The sequence below is a fragment of the Hippoglossus hippoglossus genome, chromosome 19, assembly GCF_009819705.1.
Source record: "Hippoglossus hippoglossus isolate fHipHip1 chromosome 19, fHipHip1.pri, whole genome shotgun sequence".
NCBI lineage: Eukaryota > Metazoa > Chordata > Actinopteri > Pleuronectiformes > Pleuronectidae > Hippoglossus > Hippoglossus hippoglossus.
The window spans coordinates 3,345,878-3,367,084 of NC_047169.1; the positions used below are offsets into that span (position 1 = coordinate 3,345,878).

The 21,207-nt window shown below is 43.2% G+C and overlaps 3 protein-coding genes across 9 annotated transcripts in view; 1 reads left to right on the forward strand and 2 right to left on the reverse strand.

Moving 5' to 3' along the window:
* Nucleotides 1-6,866, reverse strand: part of LOC117753059 (vesicle-fusing ATPase-like) — a 42,589-nt gene extending 35,723 nt beyond the window's left edge. For 3 of the 4 annotated variants that reach the window (XR_004612182.1, XM_034570911.1, XM_034570912.1), the window contains exons 1-8: nt 6,746-6,848; nt 4,662-4,747; nt 4,178-4,274; nt 3,271-3,310; nt 2,074-2,240; nt 1,768-1,875; nt 1,587-1,662; nt 774-929 (exon numbers count right to left, since the gene is read on the reverse strand). Coding sequence is in view for 3 of the 4 variants with exons in the window: in XM_034570911.1 (XP_034426802.1) it covers nt 774-929; nt 1,587-1,662; nt 1,768-1,875; nt 2,074-2,240; nt 3,271-3,310; nt 4,178-4,274; nt 4,662-4,747; nt 6,746-6,757 (742 nt within the window). In the remaining variant the exon portion in view is untranslated. Of the gene's footprint in view, nt 1-773; nt 930-1,586; nt 1,663-1,767; nt 1,876-2,073; nt 2,241-3,270; nt 3,311-4,177; nt 4,275-4,661; nt 4,748-6,745 lie in introns of all 4 variants that reach the window. The other variant, XM_034570910.1, reaches the window with a different exon arrangement.
* Nucleotides 6,867-7,962: 1,096 nt separating this feature from the next.
* Nucleotides 7,963-14,892, reverse strand: sfxn2 (sideroflexin 2). 3 transcript variants are annotated; one of them, XM_034570957.1, is made up of 12 exons: nt 14,450-14,502; nt 11,821-12,062; nt 11,139-11,309; nt 10,961-11,059; nt 10,597-10,672; nt 9,846-9,931; nt 9,444-9,504; nt 9,269-9,335; nt 9,142-9,191; nt 8,994-9,043; nt 8,850-8,897; nt 7,963-8,366 (listed from the first exon to the last, which is right to left on the reverse strand). In XM_034570957.1, exons 2-12 carry the CDS (start codon nt 11,973-11,975, stop codon nt 8,267-8,269), a joined length of 963 nt encoding a protein of 320 aa, XP_034426848.1. In that variant the 5' UTR covers nt 11,976-12,062; nt 14,450-14,502; the 3' UTR covers nt 7,963-8,266. The 3 variants fall into 3 exon arrangements, with proteins under 3 accessions (XP_034426848.1, XP_034426850.1, XP_034426849.1); XM_034570959.1 differs by having other exon boundaries at nt 8,267-8,366; nt 11,821-12,007; nt 14,450-14,892; XM_034570958.1 differs by having other exon boundaries at nt 8,267-8,366; nt 14,363-14,892.
* Nucleotides 14,893-15,091: 199 nt separating this feature from the next.
* On the forward strand, nt 15,092-18,755 carry arl3b (ADP ribosylation factor like GTPase 3b). Of its 2 annotated transcripts, none has more exons than XR_004612200.1 (7): nt 15,092-15,224; nt 15,661-15,804; nt 16,785-16,901; nt 17,056-17,106; nt 17,354-17,539; nt 17,630-17,736; nt 17,767-18,755. XR_004612200.1 is itself a non-coding variant. In XM_034570973.1 (7 exons), the coding sequence occupies exons 1-6, from the start codon at nt 15,156-15,158 to the stop codon at nt 17,675-17,677; spliced, it is 615 nt and encodes a 204-aa protein (XP_034426864.1). In that variant the 5' UTR covers nt 15,092-15,155; the 3' UTR covers nt 17,678-17,726; nt 17,767-18,755. The 2 variants fall into 2 exon arrangements, 1 of the variants encoding a protein (XP_034426864.1); XM_034570973.1 differs by having other exon boundaries at nt 17,630-17,726.
* Nucleotides 18,756-21,207: the final 2,452 nt, after the last annotated feature.

The following is a 21,207-nucleotide window of genomic DNA, read 5'->3' on the forward strand; positions in this document are numbered from 1 at the left end:
GGGCGCCAACTTAAACCAACGTGTGCACACGCCAAGTTCAGATGTTGTTCGAACAGGTTTTCACAGGAGTTCTGGATCAAGGATTAGGACTGATGTGACTGTGTGCGCGTGTGGATGGGAAGGGAGGGTGTTTTTTTTTGTGGTGATGGCTTTCATTAGAAATGAACTGCTGCTCTTTGAAGAGTGAATCATCACAATCTGACAGCTGTCAAAGATCTATTAATGAGTGTGCGCAGGGATCACTGTCAGGGGGATGCCAGAGTTTTTAGTCACGGTCGAGGCGGCACAGAGGAACGCTGCCTTGCCTGCTCATTACTGATTCTCAGTTTTGCTGATACATTTCTCAAAGGAATTAATAAAAGTTGTGTTTGCCAATATGTTGATTTACGGATTAAACACAAGCTGAACAATAAGTAAAAACAGTGATTATCTTTGGCAGTAATTACTAATCAGTTCACCATCATGGATTCAGTTCTGAGTGAGAAAAAAAAAAAGGCCTGCTTATTATCATCTTTAAACAGTAAATATCCTTAAATCACTTATTGAATTCCACTTAGTAATAAAGGGACATTTTGCAGTAGATTGTGTTTAAAACTTGTTTTGTTTAACAGAGTTCCTGGAATGATTAAACTTGATGAAAACGTGAAAATGAAAATGTCCTCATTCTACAGATGACTTGCAGCGAAACTGAACAAAATGTGGAAGAACGGGACATAAACAAATGAATAAGTTATGGCGAGACAGACAGAAAGAAATCGGGGAGGGGGCCTCACCCATCTGTTCGACTATGTCTATAGGGAAGACTCGGGAGGCGAAGGCTCTGCGGAAGATGTCAGAGAACTCCTTGTCAAGGCCGCCAATGCCCATCTTCTCAAAATTCCAGTCCGGGCTGATGATGGACTGGCGAGACTCTCGGGTCTTGGCTTTCCCTGGAGGGAGGACACAAAAAACATTAAGTGAATACAAGTTTGAAAGCAAAGAGCACGTCCTTCTTTCCTACACTGAAAATCACCAAATTAATTCAAACAAACATTTGAAATGTTAAGCAATAAGCTGTAAGTTACCACAGTCACAAGGAGACACAACTAAAGTGCATAAATAAATAGACAATATTTAGTGTCTGCTACAACTTTCCTTTCTTCTCAATCAAGGATGTTTCTGTTTCCTGCTGCTTCTACTGAGTCTCATCCGAGGCCTTTTATTCATTTCTGTCTCTGTGACTTTTAACGTGCAGCTCTCACTAGACATAAGTGAACAGATGAAGATGATGCTCGGCCCGTACGTTTACATTTAAAATAGATAAATACATTTTGTCTGTGAACAATTAACTCCCTCGCAGTGTCAGACTCCTGTGGTCAGACTGCACCCCCTCCTGGAGAAACTTACACATGGCACAATTTTGTTTTCACGTCACACTCGTCTCTCACAAGTTTATCTTTCATTCAGCTTGAGCGTAATGCATGATGCTATACATTATTAGTGACCATCAGTCGTGCACTAATTTTCATATAAATATATATATATATACCTCAAAATTCAGACAGAACAAAAAAATAATAGTGAGTGATTTCGGTTCCAGAACTCACCAATCAGAGTCATGGACGAGGTTTCTGACTTTTCAAAGATCACCTGACTGTTTCCCAGCAACAAGCCAATCTCCAGCTGAGGAAAGACACAAAAAAGACGATGATGAATCAAGGTTTACACAAATTGTGTAAATTAAAAACCTGTAATGCTACAGAATGGACGTGTGTGTTCCCCCGATACCTTCGGTTTCTTGCCAGAGGCTTGTTCTCCGCTCAGGAAGCTGGGGTCCATGGCCTCAATGTCTTTTATCACTAAGCCAAACAGCTTATCACAGAAACTGAACCCCAGCTAGAAAAAAGAAGATGAGGACAGGAACGAGATTAACAAACTTACATTCAAAAATATTTGGGCTTTTGCTGTGAACACATATTTTCTCTGATGGATTTATTATAAAAAAAAAAGACACTTCCACAATCTGAAGTATTGAATTCCACTAAATTAAACTTTGACATTGGCACAATGTTAACCCCTTAAAGCCCTGAGCACCTGCTGGCCGACGCAGAAAGCCTGGTTGTTGAAGTGCTGGAGGAATTCGCCGGCCATCTTGTCGGAGTCGTACGGGTTGTTGTCCACGATCTTCTTCTGCAGGAAGTCTATCTCCACTGTCATGCTGCTTATACACTGCTTGGTCTTGTCAAACTTGTAGTTTGTTGCTGGAGGTGGAGGAAACAAAACGGACAGTTTAGACAACAGCATCATGACCTGGATCATTTCTGATGACATTTTCCACACATTGACCGTGTCGCACTATGTTTGCAGCAGGTCCTGATATTCTGGATATTCCTGCTCTGATTTCTTGTATTTTACAACTCCTTCTACTTTAAGGAATATTCAGCTTTTTCTGCAATTATTGGATTTTATAATGAGTGTCTATGGGGGGCTTTGAGAGTGGTGACATCATGCAAGGACCTAGTGAGATCATCCCATGCCTTCGATCTTGACGGCCTGACATTATCATATTATGCATCTTTTATATTTTATTCAGTCCTGATATGTGGACAGTATTATAATAGAACCCATCACTGTGGCCTGAGGGAGCCACTAGGCTTTTCTCTGGATGCTGGCCAGCTGTGACAGATGTGCAGAGACACCCTCCAAATCATATTGTTGAAACATCTCTCTCTGCCGAGTAAATCATCTTCTGACACCTGAACAATAGCAAAACCCCCCCGAACAGCACGTATGATTAGTATTCTGCAGGATGCTGCCATCAGGGTCTGATGTTTTTCTGGACGAGATAAAGACTCCGGCCTTTAAAATCTGTCGCATGTAAGTTCCATGAACTCTTCAGAGTCTGAGGGTTGATGTCAGAGGCTCTAATGTTTCCACTGTGGTTTCTTTAAATCAAAAGACAGAAAGGCTGTCAGGCTGCTAATCAACAGATGACACATTAATGTTAGTCACCACAAAACGGCTGAAAGGATCAGACGTCCTTGCAGCCTGAATGTGAGGCGCTGATAACGGCCACTGAAAACACAACTGTGTGAGCTTGTCTTTAAAATACTAATATCAAATATTAGTGCTTTCCAATTCTGTTGATTTACATCTGCATGTTCAAATGTGTCTGATTATGTGACCACCCAGTCTGATAAATTATTCTTTTTATCTTTTTTCAGACATGAAAATTGGGTCTGGACATTTTCCAGATTCAAGAAAATCTCAAGCTGTAAAAATGAACCTTACCTTCAACCTCTTGACCAATCGATAGGCCTGCCCACTTTCTCTGTGAAGAAATAGAGAACACATTATTACGACACATTATTGCAAAAGAAAAAACACTCTTGTTACTATTTAGCCATCGATAAGGCAAAGATATGAGACAAGGGACAACTACAAGCACAAATAAACATACTACGCACTTCAGGGAGACATCAGTGCAACGTTCCTCTGCAGTTTGGGTCTTATTTCACAACATGTATCTATATTGGAATAACATAACTCAGAGCTGTAGTTTACATGTCCGCTGAACGCTACCAGGCCAAGTATGAGTTTATCAAATTCAAAACAACTTTATTTGTCCCCGGAGGGCAATTCAATCATTATCCAATGAACACCTGGTGTAAAATAAGACCGTTTTGAGGAGGTTACAGTCGTACCTGTGTGCTGCTGTGGCTGCCAAGTTTATAGACGGAGGCAGAGCAGGCAGAGACAGGCAAAGTGAAAGAGGAGAAAGCAGTAACAGACAGATTCAGACAAACAGAGACGTCCATGAAAAGAATCCACAGCAACAACAAAGCAAGAAAGCTCAAAGGTTTACTTTTGCATTCATGGTTAAAAAGAAAAATGTGAAAACTGACGATTTCTGCCTTCAGCACCATGTTAACATTCACAGGTGCTTTGTAAAGAAAAACTGTGGATATGTGGACATCTGCTGGTCATTTCAAGAGAATACAGTTTCCAGGCCCGAAGTCGACATTTATACAAACAGTTCATGAGGAGAGCAAGAATCTCTGAAGAACTGCTTGAACAAAAATGTAAGTTAAAAGGGAAAGTTTATTTTATTCGCTTAAATGTCTGAGCACAGCATCGCACAGTTTCCTTAAGGTGACAAATCACAGACAACATATTTCTCCGAAACGATGAACCCAACCTGTAGCAGACTGAAGGCGATGGTCCCGGATTTGACACTCGGATGCTTCTTCAAGGTGAACACAAACTTGTGGCTTAAATTGCGCACGGTCACATGTCTGCGTTGGGATGAACAAGTGGGAGACAAAAGGAAATAAGAAGTACAGAACAAGTTGTTACTGTTTGTCTTGTTTAACTAGGGCAGCTTAACATGAAACAATCACGAGTTTATATTTCTTCATCACGTTCTTCCTCTGCGATCTCTGTCAAAGATAATTCTTGATCTTAGATAAAATAATTTCCCAGTTTAGGTCGGAACTTTGAACCACATCTCTTCAGGTTCCGTGACAACAATGCTGCCCTCTGCTGACGAGGATTTTGAGATGCATCCTCATTATCTGTTTTCCTTATTTAATTGAATGTGTTAAAACACGGGGGCACAAGGTAAATAGCAAAGTGAATCACCGTGGTTACGGTTACATGCATCAGGAGGAAATCCCACTCACTGTTCAAACTGTGGCTCCTTCTCATTGATGACGGCACAGTTGGTCAACGACAGTTCGTCTGTCGGGCATCGAGCCGCTTGCATAATCTGGAAAGACAGCAGAGAAAATAATGCAAACATTGACTTCACTGAGGAGGAAATGTCTAGAGACAGTATCCAGATTAGAGCTGCAGATAATGACGGCTTAAATTACAGATTGATACATTCAATTCTCAACTAGTTGTTCAGTCTATGGAATATAAAAAAATGTAATATCTTTATTATGTGTATAAAATCTTATGTTGTTCAACTTATTTGAGAAGCTGGAGCAACAATTAATCAATTATCAAAATAGTTGCCGTTGAGCTAATTGATCAACAGATCGCTGCAGCTCTAATTTGAATGATGAACATATTTTAAAACTGCTACTTAAAATTAAATTAAAGTGGCAAATAAAAATCTTCTAAGAGCTTTACATGCAATTGTTTAATTCACTGTTTATGACAAAACAAGTTAGGTTCTGTGCACTGAAAATTATAGTGTCTGTATAGTGAATATTTTAATGCACAGTTCAACATCTGCCGCACATTACAAGGGTCGTTATTCTGGACTGTTATGGATAATAATTCACAGTGTTTACAATCCAAATAGACGTCCAGACAGTTGTGCATCTACAGAGAAAGCCACTTCGTGTGAACCAGCACTCTTGAGGCTTTGCTCCCACTTCCCATCAAAAACCACTATGACATACATGTTGCTATGGCGATCACTTCACACTGGTAAAGCCTCTGTGGAGCTTCAGCACAGCCGACTATTACTTTCCACCAGTTGAGTTCCCACAGGGTCCGACACTCCCTCACGTCTTATTCTCCTCTATGTTTAAATGACAAGCGCCTGTAGGTCAGAGCAAACCCAGATTCTTTAGCATTTTTAATTAACTTTTATTAGCACTGTCACAAAGATTAGTCCACAACACTGTACTTAGCCCGACCGACGTGGATTTGTTTGGGGAGAATATATTTCTGTTCAAGTGACAAACCCAACTCCACTGGAAGAGAAATTATAATATTATATATATATATATATACACATATTTTGGCTGAAAGATCCATGAATTGTACCTTAAAGCCGAGTTCTAAAAGCATAGGAAATCCAAAGTCTTTCCTATGCACCAGAGACTGTGTTAATTGAATTCCTCGCGTTGTTCGCATAACCACTTGAAATGTAAAGTGTAAATGAGGAAGGAAACAGTCCCAGTATATAAAACCATTTACCATCATCTAAAATTGTACAAATTGTTCTTTTCTTTACCCTAGAATGGGCCTTTTATATTTAAATACTTTATAATTACATCTGGAGCAGTTCCTCTCTGTGGAGGCCGCCATGTTTTTTACAGTAAAGTAAACTCAACACCTTTTGAGTTTTTAATACAACTGAAGGTTTCCACAGTTTGGGAGTGGAGGGTGCGGTGAGACACGTCACCACTAGGTGTCACTATATCCTACACACTGGACCTTTAATAAAACCATTAGACAAATAAACTCAGAATGATAAGAATCTTCAGTTGCAGCCTGAACAACCTTCACGAAGCGGCTGCACTAGACTGGGAAACTCCAAACTGGTTCCACCGCAGAGACGCTTCGTTGACTCTGCAGCTGCTGGTAACCAGGATCCTCTGACAGGACACCAGTTGATCTGACTGGTCCTCCTGTTCACGTTGAGCCACTTAATGCTGTTAGCGGACACTTCCCTCCTCCCTCCGCTGAGCCACCATTGAGTCGGACTGGTGCAGCCACATTTAAACCCCCTCAGCTGCCCCTTCCTGCCCAGTGGGAGCCAGTGGGAGCCAGTGACTCGGCTGACACCGCGTCGAGCTGTTCGAGTCAAAGCTGAAACCAGCGGTTAACCGGACCGGTCATAAGGTTTCTACTTCCGGGCTGCGGACCAACTTTTGAATGACAAGTAGTTCTGCCACACAGGCTGGTCCTGCGCGGGGTCACTTCACGCGCTAAAAGCAGACTCCGGTCGGTTCCGTTCAACGTGCGGCGGTTTGTTATTGTTGTGTGTCTGTGTGTGAGTCTGAGTGTTGGTTTTAAAGTCACTCACGCGGCCGCTCATCTTTGTTTTCCTCCGTTTCTTCTCCTCCGCCTCAAGTGCAACTCAGCGTTAACGCTCCGCGACGTGCAGGGGGCGGGACCTCCGTGCGCACGGTGATGTCACCGCGTACACAGCGCGTAACGGGGACCGGAAATAAGTTACGGCGGCGACAGAAACTTTTATTCTTATAAAAAAAATATGAATAAATATGAATAAACAGATGTGGATTATAGGAAGAAACCAAATCAAAATGTCTGAAAATGTTATTATCAAATTACTAACTCTCATAAGTAGTCATCATTTTCTGCTTGTTAGTTTTGTGTTTTCTAATTTGGTGAAATTGTCATATTGTTCAGAGTAACTCGTCTTGGTTGTTTTTAAATTCAGATCTTTTGGCAAACTGCCATTTAATCTGTAAAACGTTGGTTACTGGATACTCAAATACTTCATCATCTAGAGTAGTCTAATTCCCTTATCTGTCTTCTTTTAATTGTGTAATTGTACTTATTGTTGTATATTGTGGATTTTGCCTCAGCGTGTATGTTTTTATATCTACAAATGTAAGTTTGTTGTGTGTTTGTTTCAGTTTCTTTGTTTGTCTGTTCTCTCTTTAACATCAACCTGCCTGGGACTGCAGAAGAAAGACTAACTCTGGTACATGTACATGAACCACTGTTATATACATGATCCAGTGCACATCAGACTGTGCATCTTCCTAAATTTCTACAGCTAAACAATTAACACAGCTCTTCAAAAACGTTTTTATTCGTTCACAGACAAGTCTATCTTTCAAAACCGGAAAACTTCTTCACCCTTGTGCTTAATATAGTACATTTGATTACAAACAGAATTAAAATTACTCCAGAATACGTATATTTTCACCACTTTCTAATTTTCTGCAAACTTTGGTAACGATTTGAGCATGTTAAAGCCCTCAAAAAGCCTCCCACCGTCGGTGCTCGGGCCCTAATTACCAAACTGGCAAAACTCTCAAAGATAAATCATGCAAACAAGTCAGCAGAGGGCAGCATCCACCTTAAATCATGACCACTTCAGACTATAAAACTATGCATAGAGGAATTGCTCTGGTTCCACAGTAAAGCTGAAAGGACAAAGTCCAGCAGCATTGTTGCTTCTGCCACTTTGTGGAAGGCACAGACTGTAAAGGAGGGTTGGCAGGAAGAGAACAAGACACTGAACAGGTAAAGAAAACAACTACAGACGAGTAGCAACCAACACAGAGATTTTAATCTGGAAAAGTAATGTGCTGTTCCTGAGAGGATGAGATCATTTGGTGTCTGGACAGGAGTTCACTGTGCCCCACTCATCCGTCATGTGTAATGTAAGAAAACAGAAATCATTAAGACGCTGAAGAAAGACAAGATTGATCCCAAATCCCACAGATGAGCACCGGTTTGAGGACGTCGAAGCTAATCGGCGTCATTTAATGAAACTGAAGACAAATGACATAAACACTAACAGTATTTATCCGGTCTTGTGTGTAGTTAACAGTGATCAGCGCTCTCAGCCTCAGAGGCCTTTGTTGAAGTAGACTCGTTGTACTTTGTCTCCGTATTGAGACACGATGGAGTCTCTCAGCTCCGGCTCCAGCTTGGACACGGCCATGGAGCTGTGAGAGAGAGAGGTGGTGATGAAGGATGAGAAGGAGAAGAGGAAGAAGAGAAGCGTGGTCAGAATCAGTTTGATTAAACAAACGAATGCTGGTTCCTTTGCTTACGCAGACTAAACAGACCAATCATCGCTAATGAGAACACGATTTTCTCAGATAGTGAAGTTCTTTTCCTTCAACGCGCTTTAAGAGCATTTCTAGGTAACTGCACCCTATCAGATATCAAAATCTGAATTTATAAATACGAGATTATGTTCAGAGGAGAATCTTCCACATTGCTTCACGTCTTATTTTCAAACTAAAATCACAAATTCACTCAACCAGACAATTATCTAATCTTCATTTTCCCAAACACACATGCGTTGTGCATGTGTGTAAACTCTGTAGTCGATTCTCCGGCTTTTACCCGCAGGTCATGTCAGAAAAAGGCTGAAGCTACAGTTTACGTGTCAGCAGGTGAAAGTACAGAAACGGGTTCATTACCATCTCTGAGGAAACAGGGAGCAGGCAGCCGGCACCATGAAGATTAAACTTTAAAAACAGAGAAAAAAGAAGTTAATTTTTTCTACCATGAAAGTCTCAGAGGACATTAAAGATCCTGTGAACCTTGAAACCTCTTGTACTTACAACACGCCCACCATCATCACTTGGATTGGTCCGTGGAGATACGTGATTCTCTGTGAAAAGACAGAAGAAGAGTTGAGAACAGATGCACACAATCGTGATGAGGAGTTTAACGGCGGGGGGGGGGAGGCAGTGAAGACAAAGGTCTCACCTGCATGAACTTGTACTTTTCCACCCTCTGCATGATGATGGGGAGAATAACTGACAGAAGAAAAGAGAAACACATTAAGAGAGGAAGATCCAGTAACGTATTTATCAAAAGAAACTTCTCTACATACTCATTCCTGGTGCAGCCATGGTGATCCGAGAGATGACCACCTGTGTGATGCCTTTTGCTGCAGCTTTCTACACAGGAGAGAAAGAGCATATTGTGAATTATATATAAAAAACAGCTATACTCTAATTCACACAAATAAATGACAGTGTGTGTGAAGGTGTGTCGGGGGTGCTGACCGTAGACTGGCCCAGTTTGTTCCCATCTTCATCTGTGACAGCGATGCCATTCAGAATCTCCCTGAGAAAGAGAGAGAAATGATATTGAACATTGATGGTGTGTGTCTCTTGTCACCCATGGAGCCACATTGTTAGACAATGACATGCTGCTTGCATGGATAGAAACAGATAACGCATATATTTGCATTTATACTTATATTATATAGACATTATATTCACATTTGGCCTCCACACATATTTTGTTAAAGCCCTAAAAGCGAGACACGTCTCACCACTATGTTAACACCAGTAATGCAGCATGAACACTTCATTTATCATCCAACGCAGGAAATGTAATGCTGTGTTTGTGGCTTCTCCGCTGGAAAAGATACTTTGATTTCACCAATGAAATCTGCAACTCACTGTTGCCTCATCATAGGAATATTAACACAGTTGGCTGCTGCCACCGCTGCAAAGGGAACCCAGCGAGCCACGAGAGGAGGAGCTTTCTGCAGGAGGAAGAGAAACGATAAATAGGGAAGGTGTTAAAGACACAGGCCTCAATATAGAAGACAAGTAGGATGCTGAAAACAGCAGTCCCATTGTGATACTACAGCAGGTGTAACATAATAACAGTGTGATAACAGTCAGATTTGGTGAAAGGACATTTGAAGAGACACAGCATGGCTTCTGTTGCCTTGGTCGCACTGAGCCATCACCATGACAACTGATCAAACTCCATCACTGATGAGGACTGTAACACATGTTCCTGACAATCTCTTTAAAATGGATTTGAAAACTAAATGAACTCAAAGTCTAACAAGCTTGAACTGGGGCCTTACACCACATGTCATGTTCTTCTTCACTGCACAGAAAGAATCATCCAACTATCATGTGACTAATAAACCATTTGGATATTCTCCAAATGTATCTTATACATCACTGCTCCTGTTGTCTTCAACCACTGAGGAAGATGATGAGATGGGGAAGGACCAGAAGAACACAAAGAAAGTAAGTGGATGTTGAGTTACAGGAAACACAGCTGCTCAATTAACCGTTTCTAACTATCCAGACGAGTTTGGTGATAATCAAACATGAAGAATGACTCGTTGAAAACACAAAGCTCTCAGTGAATCCTGTGCAGGTGCAGGAAACAGTAAGTGGGGGTTTGTACCTTTGTGTAGAGGTTGAGTCCGACTGCTGTTGCCAGCGCTGTGCTGGTCGCTGTGATGTAGGCGACTCCAATCTGCCTGAGACACACAGGACAGCAGCTGTTTTCACATTCACTGCTGGTAAACACTCAGAAGTCGTTTAATCGTTTGAAACGGACGTGTCTCTTCTTATCCAGATAAGATTTAATACACTTGTTCATATTTAGTGGAATGTAGACGTCTGCGTAAGATCGACCAATTGTGTAATTGTGTTGTTTTTGTGTCATTCCTCCTCCAGTCCAGAGGGTGGTTCCCGTTGGAATGTGGATCGTGGTGGATCTGAGACCCTCCACATGACGAGTGTTAGTGGAGTTTACAGGAACTTACTTGGAAGTGATTGGGGAGGCAGCGTTGCGGTTGGTGTAGTTGACCAGAGCGTTAAAGGACTGATTCACCCACTGCCAGAACACCACAGCAGGAACTGTCCTGGAAACACAGAGTTATGAGACCATGACAGTTTCCTTTATGGGTTAAAAAGCAGCTCGTCCTGTTGGCTCCTCACTACCTGTAGAACTGCAGCATGCAGCCGGTGATGGCCATGCCTCCGGGCACCTGGAAGGACATGCGGCCGATCAGGTTCATGCGGTCTCCGGTGTCTGGGTGGAAGGCCGAGTCGTACAGCTGCTTAGCAAAGTGGAGCTGCTCCTCAGTCGTGCCGGGAGGGATGGACCCTGCCCTGCAGAGCATCACACAGTGGGACACACTCACTACCATAGAATGAAGTAGACATTTCCACGGCCTGCAGACACATTCTTTTGTAGCCTCTTTTGAGTTTTGACTTTTTTTTCGTGCTGAAACTTGCAGGGAGGACACAGCTGAAATGCACACAACGGATTTGGGGGAGGGGAAAGTCATAAACATATTTTATATACCGTGTGCCATTTTTGTGCTTCTGCATAGAGCTCCAAATACTGATTCATTTCATTATGCTTTTTTTTTCTCAAACTGTGTCACGTATAAATTCAACTTCCACACAGAGTTTTTGACACAGGCATCGGTTCTCATCACCAAAAGCTCTCGAATCTCGTTGAAATCTTCTTAATAAACGTTTCAGGCTCTTCACCAGAGTTTTCTGTGGACGAGACCGACTCCTTTAGACTTTGGTCTTTGAATCTCCGCACAACTTTTAAATGAACTGTTGCTGAAACACAGAAGTTATAGTTTCTGTTTCCTTTTTTGTTTCGTACCTGCAGCTTTCTACTAGAGCTTTTGCTTCGTCCAACTGCGAGTCAGGTAGCAGCGCTGTTCGACAGTCGGTGACGTTGAAGAAGTATTTCAGTCGGCCCATAAATGTGGACTGATCCCATCGTGGAGCGTCGATGTTGAAGGAGCTCGAAGCCATCGTGGTGGAAAGAAAAGAAAAGAGTCCCAGACCTGATGCATAAAGAAGTTACTCTGCAGAAGGTCACTGGGCAGCTGCAGCTGAAGCCTGGAGAAAGAAGGAGAAGGAGGTTAATGTAACAAACTGAATTTAAAAATAAGGAGATGATACAACAGGATACCTCAGCTGCACCTCAAGTCTTCACTGATTCACAGTTAATGAATTAATTACATGTCTGGTTCATGTTTGAGATCGTTCTTGTTAAAACCAGCGAGGCCTCAACTGAGCTGATGTAACATTTACAGATTGTTACTCAGGTTCCTTTACCTTTTAACTCCAAATTGTGTGTGTGTTTGGCTTTGAAGGAAACGTATATGAAAACCTGGAACCACAGAGTCCCAGAGATGCAACAGCAGATTTGATGAAGAAGTTGGATCCAGGATTATTTTTTTTCCTCTTTCTTTTGCAATAGGATGGGTTTTTTTTGACATTCTCACAGTTTTCCCAGGGAACAATTCATGGATCTTAATGAAAAAAGGCTCAGGGGGCTGATTTCTATTAGTATGAGCGGTTTAGAGCAGCTTGATTGAATTTAAGGGGACTGTTGGGCCTTGGCGCAGGTACGTGCTCCACTGAGTGCCCTTCTAGTTTTAGCCCTAAGTTCTTTGGCTGTAGCCGCCTCCCAAGCTGTTGTAAATATGCTGTTTCCTCACATGCCCCCTTGGGTTCAAACCCATCATATCTCTAGACAAACATAAACTCCTGATCCTCCGTAAAAAAAATTATCTCGGGCTAAATTTCCACTAGTAATCATTGACCACCTGCTGGTAAATGGTTCCACAGGTCGTCATTCTGCGTTTTTTGCGGCCGCAGCATTTTGCTTCTTACTCTGCATCGGGAGGAAGTACAACCTGCTGACCGCAGCTCAAAACATCCCTCTGTTCATCTTCATCATTCCATTACTAATCATTTGCTGCAAGAATTATGTGAAAAGAGAAATCTCCCAGCAACACAACGCTGCCCTGTGTAATCTTCAGTAAATAAAAGGCCACATGGGGAGAGGAGTGTATCAGTGCTCTCTGGAGGATCAGCCTGGTTTGAACTGGATTGCTTGTTTGGAAAGTAGGGGAAAGGCCTGAAGAACCTGGTGGGGAACATGGATCAATCATCAAAGAGACTCTTGCATGAAACGTTGATAAGAAAATCAGCTAAAACTGGCACTGACAGGCTGCACAGGATAAATCTCCCTTTGGAGAAACTGGGTCATTAGACTGTGAACGAAAGACTTCACCAACAGATTCATTATTCCAAGTAATTTGTAAATTGTGAAATTTCCTACGTATGTACAAAGATATGATGACCTGCATGAGAATCTTCACAGGTTAGAGAAATGCAGCGCAAAAACACAGTCTATACAATTAATCGACTAATCGCTATTGGATGAAAAATGTATCAATGGTTGAAATAATCGTTGTTTTAATCGTTATTTTAAACTAACAATACTTGATTAGCTCCGCGAAGAGGTTCTGTTTTCGTCCGCATTTGTTTGTATGTGTGTTAGTTAGCAGGATTACACAAAAACTACTACATGGATTTCCACAAAACTTGGTGGAGGGATGTGGTGTGTGTGAGGGAAGAAGCTGATATACTTTGGATTTAATAATCTCAGCTCTAACACTGATGGTAGTTTAATCAATAACCAAGCCTCTGATTTCACGAGCTCTTCATGTGTTTGGTATGTGCAGATGTATGTGTGTCAGGTGACCCTGAACACCAGCTGTCACACAACACCAGCTGGGTAAGAGAAGAGTATTTATAGATATGATAAATGTAAATAGTGGTGGAGTAGACGTATAAAGAAAATACTCAAAGTACATGTTGTGACTTTTTTGCAATTTGCAGTGCGTTGAGCTCTCTCAGCCACCGTACTTACGTGTAAGGACATATAAAAAATGTGAATGGAATGAAAACTGAAAATGTACAGTGTAAAAACAAGAACAACTATGAACAGTGAACTGGTTGCACAGACAGAATGAATATTGCCCAGTTAAGAGAGTTATGTGGAGGAGACATATATAGAAAATACTCAAAGTACAAGTTGTGTACTTCAGTAGTGCACAGCTCAAAGACTTTCAGAGGTTGACAAACTGGATCTGCAAGCCAGAGCTCAGCAGCTCCCATGTGATCCCGTGTATGAAACTAACCGAGCTTGTTGGGGTTCGAGGTCGTGTGTGTGTGTGTGTGTGTGTGTGTGTGTGTGTGTGTGAGAGTGTGTGTGCAGAAAACACGTGAGTTCCCATGTAGCAGAAACACATGTGTGGACAGAGTGGGGTGAGCTGGCGGGTGTCAGGAGAGACCGAGGAGTGGGGACGTCCCAGTAGAGTGATGCAACATCTGCCAGAGTTTACCAGTGGAGGAGCAGGAGAGAAGATGAAGATGACGAAGACGAGACAGACACACGGAGGCTGCAGCTCCGTGTGTCTCCTGGGTCTTACCTGAGAGACGCCTCCGCAGAGCAGGAGCTGTCACCGTCAGACCGAATGTGATCGTGGAGGCTCAGGGCACAGTGGAGAAATGTGCACGTGGCAGGCCCTCGTCCAATCACAGGCCGGGGCAGCCACCACCCCCCCTACTGCCGGTGAACACACGCACACACAGGGTCACACTCACACACACACACACAGGGTCACACTCAGACACACACACACCGATCTGAACTCAATGTTGTGTCGAGTTACCTCCTGCTAGCCCTCATGCTAACTAGCTAGCCCATTAGCTCCCTGGTAGCATGGCGGGTTTCGAAGTCTCGTGCAGACATGAAGGAGATTTATTATGAGCAGTAACTAAAAGTAACGCAGCCACAGTCAATAAATGCAAAATGTAACGCGCAGGTTTTATTGACACACACTTAGCATGCGGCTAGCTGCTAGCTAACTGCTAGCTAACTACCCCCCCACGTTGCATCTTCGCTAAGGGTGCGTTCACGTGGTGTTGGGAAAAAAACGGAAAATCACGTGAACGCCACCTGAAGTTGGAACGACGCACAACAATAATTATTATTTTATCGTTACCTATGTTTACATTAAATGTGTTCATGAATATCATAGAATGAAATAACTTTATTGAAATCGGGGCTTTTTTCTGCTCTTATCGTTTTGTCCGACAGCGCGTGAATGCAGCACGGGACCGAGCTTTGTACGTATGCGTGCGTGTGACGTCACTCCCCTTAGTAACCCTCGGCGGCGTCTCCAGGAGAGAAGCAACAAGATGGTGAGTTTCGGTCTGTCCCGATTATCCGACGTCCACGCGTCTCTCACGCGATAACATTGACGCAAACCGTCGCCCACTTGCGCTGCGCATGTTTCACCGACGAATAATCTGTGCGCAACTTTGTCGCGAAGCTGCCGAAGAAGCTGCGTCGTCGCGGCGCTCCGTTATCAGGGGAGGGGTGGGGGGGGGATTAGCTTTAGCACGCTAGCTGTGTTGAGCTCTCATTAGTGAGCAGCAACAGATGATGGGACGGGCTGCTAGCATCGTTAGCATCGTTAGCCAGGAGCTTTACCCATCACCCAGAGCCAATGTGGCGAGAGGAGGCTGCACTGGGAGGTTTGTTTGTGTAATGGTGGACCTCCCGCACCAGTGCTGCCCCCCCCCCTCACTCTCTCTCTCTCCTCCTGTCTCCTCCTGTCTCCTCCCCTCGGTGCAGGGATTGCTGTCCATCCTGCGTAAGCTAAAGAGCACACCGGACCAGGAGGTGAGGATACTGCTGCTGGGTCTGGACAACGGCGGGAAGACCACCCTGCTCAAACAGCTGGCGTCCGAGGACATCAGCCACATCACCCCCACACAGGTGAGGAGACAACCCCCCCCCCCTCCCTCCCTCCATTCAAGGCCCCAAACGGTCACGAGAGAGGAAAGGTCAGAGCAGGATGTTGAAATCAAACTTTAATGAAACTGATCACTGAACTGTGATGGAGGGTGGGTGACGTGTCTGATTCCACAAAACACTTCTGGAGTTTCAGGGGTGAACAGCGTGGCAGCCGACGCTAATATAATTGAAGTCAATGGCGATGGATTCAAATTCGACTCAAAACAAGGTCATTTACACTGTTTTTAGCCTTTAGCTTGTGCGGAGTGTGCACGCCGACGTGAACGTGGCTCCGAGGAGGATAACAACGAACATTTAGGCTGAAAACTTTCTGTAAATGACCTTGTTTTGAGTCTAATTTGAACGTTGAGGCTTACGGACACTTGGATGACACCACATGAGCAGGATGGAGGCTTGTTATGCTTTTATTCTGTTGGGGTTTTTTTTACGTTTGAAGACGCGGTCGCCATTTACTTCATTTGTATTGCCGTTTACCCCTGAAACTCCAAAAGTGTTTTGTGGACAGATTTGTTTTCATCTGGATCCATGAATCATGTCAAAATATATTGAAGAAAGAAAACAACTCCTGGGTCCGCACCCGAGTGTCTGTTTGTCGCAGCCACTCCGGATGGATGTTGATTCCAGGTCTGAACAAGGGGCCTCAGCCTCTTCATGTGACACAGACTCCACCATGTTGAGACTAGTGCTCTTCAGGGGCCGGGACTCCTTGTTGTTCTTGTCCCTGGAGACAGATCTTCATGTCTCTGGCTGTTTGTTTGGGCTCGTTGTCATGCAGCAGAATCAATTCAAGACCGACGATCACACACCTCCTTCATTCTGCCCCGAGCTTTTGCACCTTTCTGCCACTTGTTGTAGAGTAAAACAAGGTTGAGAGGCTCCTCTGCAGAAAGACGAAATTGCCTTGAGTTTCCTTGTCTGATGCTCTTTTGTGTTTTCTCCAGGGATTCAACATCAAGAGCGTCCAGTCTCAGGGTTTTAAACTGAATGTCTGGGACATTGGAGGCCAGAGGAAGATCAGGCCGTACTGGAGAAACTACTTTGAAAACACTGATGTGTTGGTGAGTGGACTTTAATACAGAAAAGACGCTGTGTTTTACTTTACTGAAGGTTTGCTCTGCATTTTTAATCTGCTCCGCCTCGGGGACTATTTTAAACATGAGCACAGACGAGCTGCTGAAGATACTAACGGGGAGAACCTCCATTTTGTTTCAGATCTATGTCATCGACAGCGCAGACAGGAAGAGGTTCGAGGAAACCGGTCAGGTTGGTACTGGTTCATATTTGATCTAAGTCCTTTCAATTGACATGTGGGGTCCTATCTGTTATTTTTATTGTTGAGGGATTCACGTCGTCCATCTTTATATAAAGTCTGTGGTCAAGACATATTATTTTATAAGTCTCACAAGAGTCAAGTCTTCATATTTTTTATTTTACAAAAGCGGCGCTGAAGTCTCAAGTGTGTTTGTGTCTTTATGTGTAACCAACAGTAATATGTGTGTGTGTGTTACAGGAGCTGGCTGAGTTGCTGGATGAAGAGAAGTTGAGCGGCGTTCCTGTTCTCATCTTCGCAAACAAACAGGATCTGCTGACCGCCGCCCCGGCCTCCGAGATCGCAGAGGGTCTCAACCTGCACACCATCCGCGACCGCATGTGGCAGATCCAGTCCTGCTCCGCCCTCACCGGTGAGGGGATTCAAGTGAGTCGACCTGTTCCCTGTTCTCGCCCCTTTTTTTTTTGTGATCGTCTTTATTCGCTTCCTCTCACCATGTTGTTCTTCCACTTCCAGGAGGGGATGAACTGGGTCTGCAAGAGCGTCAACTCCAAGAAAAAGTAGCTTCTAGTCTTCTGCTCCTCAGGAGGAAACGACAGCAGCAGCACACAAACAGACACACAAATGCACAAACGCACATACACACACACCCTCACACACACACACCCTCACACACCCTCCTGAGCCTTAGTACGATGGGATATACCTGTGAATGTAAACACACTACTAATCCAACATGGACTTGGAGTTTTACCCCCTGCATTCCTCTATCACTGTTTTTACCAAATCTCAACACATCATGCTATATTGGTCTCTAGAAAGAGGAGAGGTGGGGGTGGTGGTGGTGGTGGGGCTGCTGGAGCGGCCCACGCCAGGGAATCCACCCCCTCTACGTCACCACCAGTGTCCCAGCCAATCCCAGTCACCGTCCACAGCCCGTCACAACCTCAAACATTCCCGTTAAACCGCTCTTTCATTGGAATTCCAGCTTCTTCTCTTAACTGTTTCGCCCGCTGTCCTGGAAACCAGCTCCACCCCCCACCCCACCTCCACCCTCCAATCTCCATCTCTTTCTCCGTCTCATTCCGTCAGTTTTCTTTTACTTTTGTCATTCCACATCGGCTGTAAGCGCGTTTCCTGCTCTGTTTGAAGTGAGGTATATTTTTGTAACTGTTTTATTTATGGTGAAGTAGCGCGTAGAGTGCTTTGAAAACAACAACCAGTGTGTGTGTGTGTGTGTGTGTGTGTGATTTTAAGGAAGTTGGAGAAAACGGTTTAAACTCTCCCCGATAAAGAATATTACTGTACATGTTAATATGTATAAAAAAAGATTATGAGGAACTACATTTTTTTTTTTGGATCAAATGTAAATAGCTCAGCCCTGTGTTCATGTGTTAGGTTATGCACATGTTATAGAGGATTCGTTACTCCGCTGTACTTGGTAATCTATAATGTTTGCATATCTAATATGTGCTGGTAGATTTTTAACAGAGGTATGTACTGTATGTCCCGATGCATTTCCACGTGCGCTCCGGGCTCGTGAGGGAATTCACTCTTTGGACGTCTCCTTTTGATATTCTTGAATGTAATCTGTCCAGAATTGAAGGTACTGTAGGTGAATTAAAACGTGTCTCAGAAATCATGCGGCTTCGTTTATTGAGTTAAGTTGCTTCTTGCACAAACAGGAAGTTGAGGGAATAGGTTTTGGTTGTGGTGGTTGTGGTGGTTGTTGTTGTGTGTCTAACCTCTCGTGCTCACACACCAGTAGCAGGTGGAGTCAGCTGTACCTGACAGCGCCCGAGCCTGTGGAGAGGCCTCTGTGGGAGACAGCACAGTAATGACTCTTTGTGTTACAGACGAAAAATGATTTAGAAGCTTCTAGAAGCAACAAAGTCGTCCTGTTAAATTCATTCTATAAAACTGGTTCGTTACTGACGACTTTCAGGTCTTAACTACTTATTCAATTGTATTGATTTGGATGGTGAGAAGAAGTAAGACTGGGAGATATGGGCACAAATATGTCAGGAGAAAATGTTTATCAAGATAAATGTCACATTATTATTTCATTTAAGTTTAAAGACTCATTTCTGCTCCCGAGTGAACGCTGGTGGGTTTTAATTATTTATGGGCAGAGAATGACAAACTAAACAATTTATAAATCTGATTTATAAAGAAAATACATAAAACAATATAACACAAGGAAGAAGAAAGTAAAACACCAAACACATCCACATAAAAAGGAGTCATTTTGTCAAATAAATTAGATTTAGATGTGTATTTGGAAGTCATATCTTTCTGAGTGCGACTGAATACGAGCTACGAAACATTAATTCAGGCAGGCGGTGCTGTGTCCTCCTGTCGGGGGGGCCTCAAGCTGAGCAGCATCAATAATCTCCCCCCCCCCCCCCGATCCAACTGACAAATATCTGGAATGGACCAGATTCAGCTCAGAGGCAAAGACGACTGCCTGGTACACATAACTGAGTACAGTTACTCAAGTACAAGTCATTGTAGTTCTATTTAAGTATTAATGTTACACAACACTTCTATTTACTGACATATCAGAGGCACATTACATTTGATCTGACAGCTATAGATTTTACATTGAAACCTCATGATCAGTTTGTAAGTTACGACGCATGATTGTAGACTAAAGGCCTCGTATATCCACATGTGGCTGATTAGACCGATCGGTAATCTGCAATTAACGGCTTCATTAATGCTCAATGCTATTCATTCTTTATGGGGGTGTTGCGACACAGCAGGCGAAGCAGGCAATTGCCTGGAGCCCCCGGCTGAGAGGAGGCCCTGATAACAGCTGATTACGTTCGTCCACAGCCACGACAATTTAACGAGAACCCCCTTAAATTCTATGATTGGCTTCGTAGAGGAGATTATAACAGGGCCCATGGTTGGAAACCCCCTGACAAGGCCCCTCGCCGCTATCTCTCTGCCAACAGCTTCTTAATTGTAGACGTTTGGTTGAAGACTCCATCGTCTGAATGTGTGTGCGATGGAGGTTTGCACTTAAACTTTACTATTATTTATGGGTCTGCACAGTCTAACCTCTGTTTATAATTTTGAAAATTGGAATGATGTGGTTTGCTATCATGAGTTTCTTGGGAGGGGGGTGTGGGTTGGTTTGACGTAGGGCCCCACAGGTTCCTTTTGCCGGGGGCCCCCAAAGTCCCTGGAAACGCTCCTGTTTTTCGATCAGTTATAAAACATTAATGAGAACATTGGTGTTTCCAGATTGTGTAAAATCATCATCCTGCACAACACTTCTGTCTTTTTATCTTCTTAATTTATTGATCTTATATATATGACGCATATAAAATTAGTCAGTCCAATAATTCAATATTATGTTGGGTTATTATCACAGTATATTAAAACACTATAAAAGGGACTGCACTTCAATTCAGTGTCTTATGATAAATGCTCTGTCCACGTTGCATATATTGTTTTTACAAAGTATGAATTATTTATATTTCCATATATTGTATGTTTACTTATGTATTGTGTTTTCATCTCGTCTCATTTTGGAGTAATGGAATATATTCATACTGAGGTTTTGATACTTATCAATGACTAATTATAGATTATGCCCCAAAACATGTTTAGTCAAAATGTGAAAATTACTTTCCACCCTGTGTCAAGTGTTTATTCATGTTCCAGCTGAACGATGATTCTGAAAGTATTGAATTTGTCTAAAAGCTGAATCACTGAACCCCGGACGTCTTTGGGGTCATAAATAATTGGCCATTAGTCGACATGTGGAGGTGTCACATGTCTGAGAGTGGCTTCCTGCCGTAGGAACAGAGCTGCGCTGTGTAACGTCGTATGAGACTGATTCGGACTCGCAAACAGCCTCTTCTCCTTTCTCCCACAAAGCTTCTTATTGTCCTCTCTCTCTCCTCGGGGACGAAATGTGCTCGCATTGTTCCTCGTATGTGGCCCTTGACTCCCCGTTAGTTCTGACAAACCGCTTTTTGGAAGATATGATGCACCCTGGGAGTCGCATGAAGAAAGATACAGGCCTTTTAAAGGAGAAGGTTGATGTTTTGTGAAATAAGCGACATTTGGGGAGAAAGATC

Excerpts from the sequence above, each read along its gene's own strand:
- sfxn2 (XM_034570957.1), bottom strand. The coding sequence starts at position 11,975 with ATGGCTTCGAGCTCCTTCAACATCGACGCTCCACGATGGGATCAGTCC. Across the intron at positions 11,310-11,820 it reads GCTCTAGTAGAAAGCTGCAG|GGCAGGGTCCATCCCTCCCG; the intron begins GTACGAAACAAA and ends GATGCTCTGCAG. Across the intron at positions 11,060-11,138 it reads TGCATGCTGCAGTTCTACAG|GACAGTTCCTGCTGTGGTGT; the intron begins GTAGTGAGGAGC and ends CTGTGTTTCCAG.
- arl3b (XM_034570973.1), top strand. The coding sequence starts at position 15,156 with ATGCGTGCGTGTGACGTCACTCCCCTTAGTAACCCTCGGCGGCGTCTC. Across the intron at positions 17,107-17,353 it reads GGTTCGAGGAAACCGGTCAG|GAGCTGGCTGAGTTGCTGGA; the intron begins GTTGGTACTGGT and ends TGTGTGTTACAG. Across the intron at positions 17,540-17,629 it reads TCACCGGTGAGGGGATTCAA|GAGGGGATGAACTGGGTCTG; the intron begins GTGAGTCGACCT and ends TTCCACTTCCAG.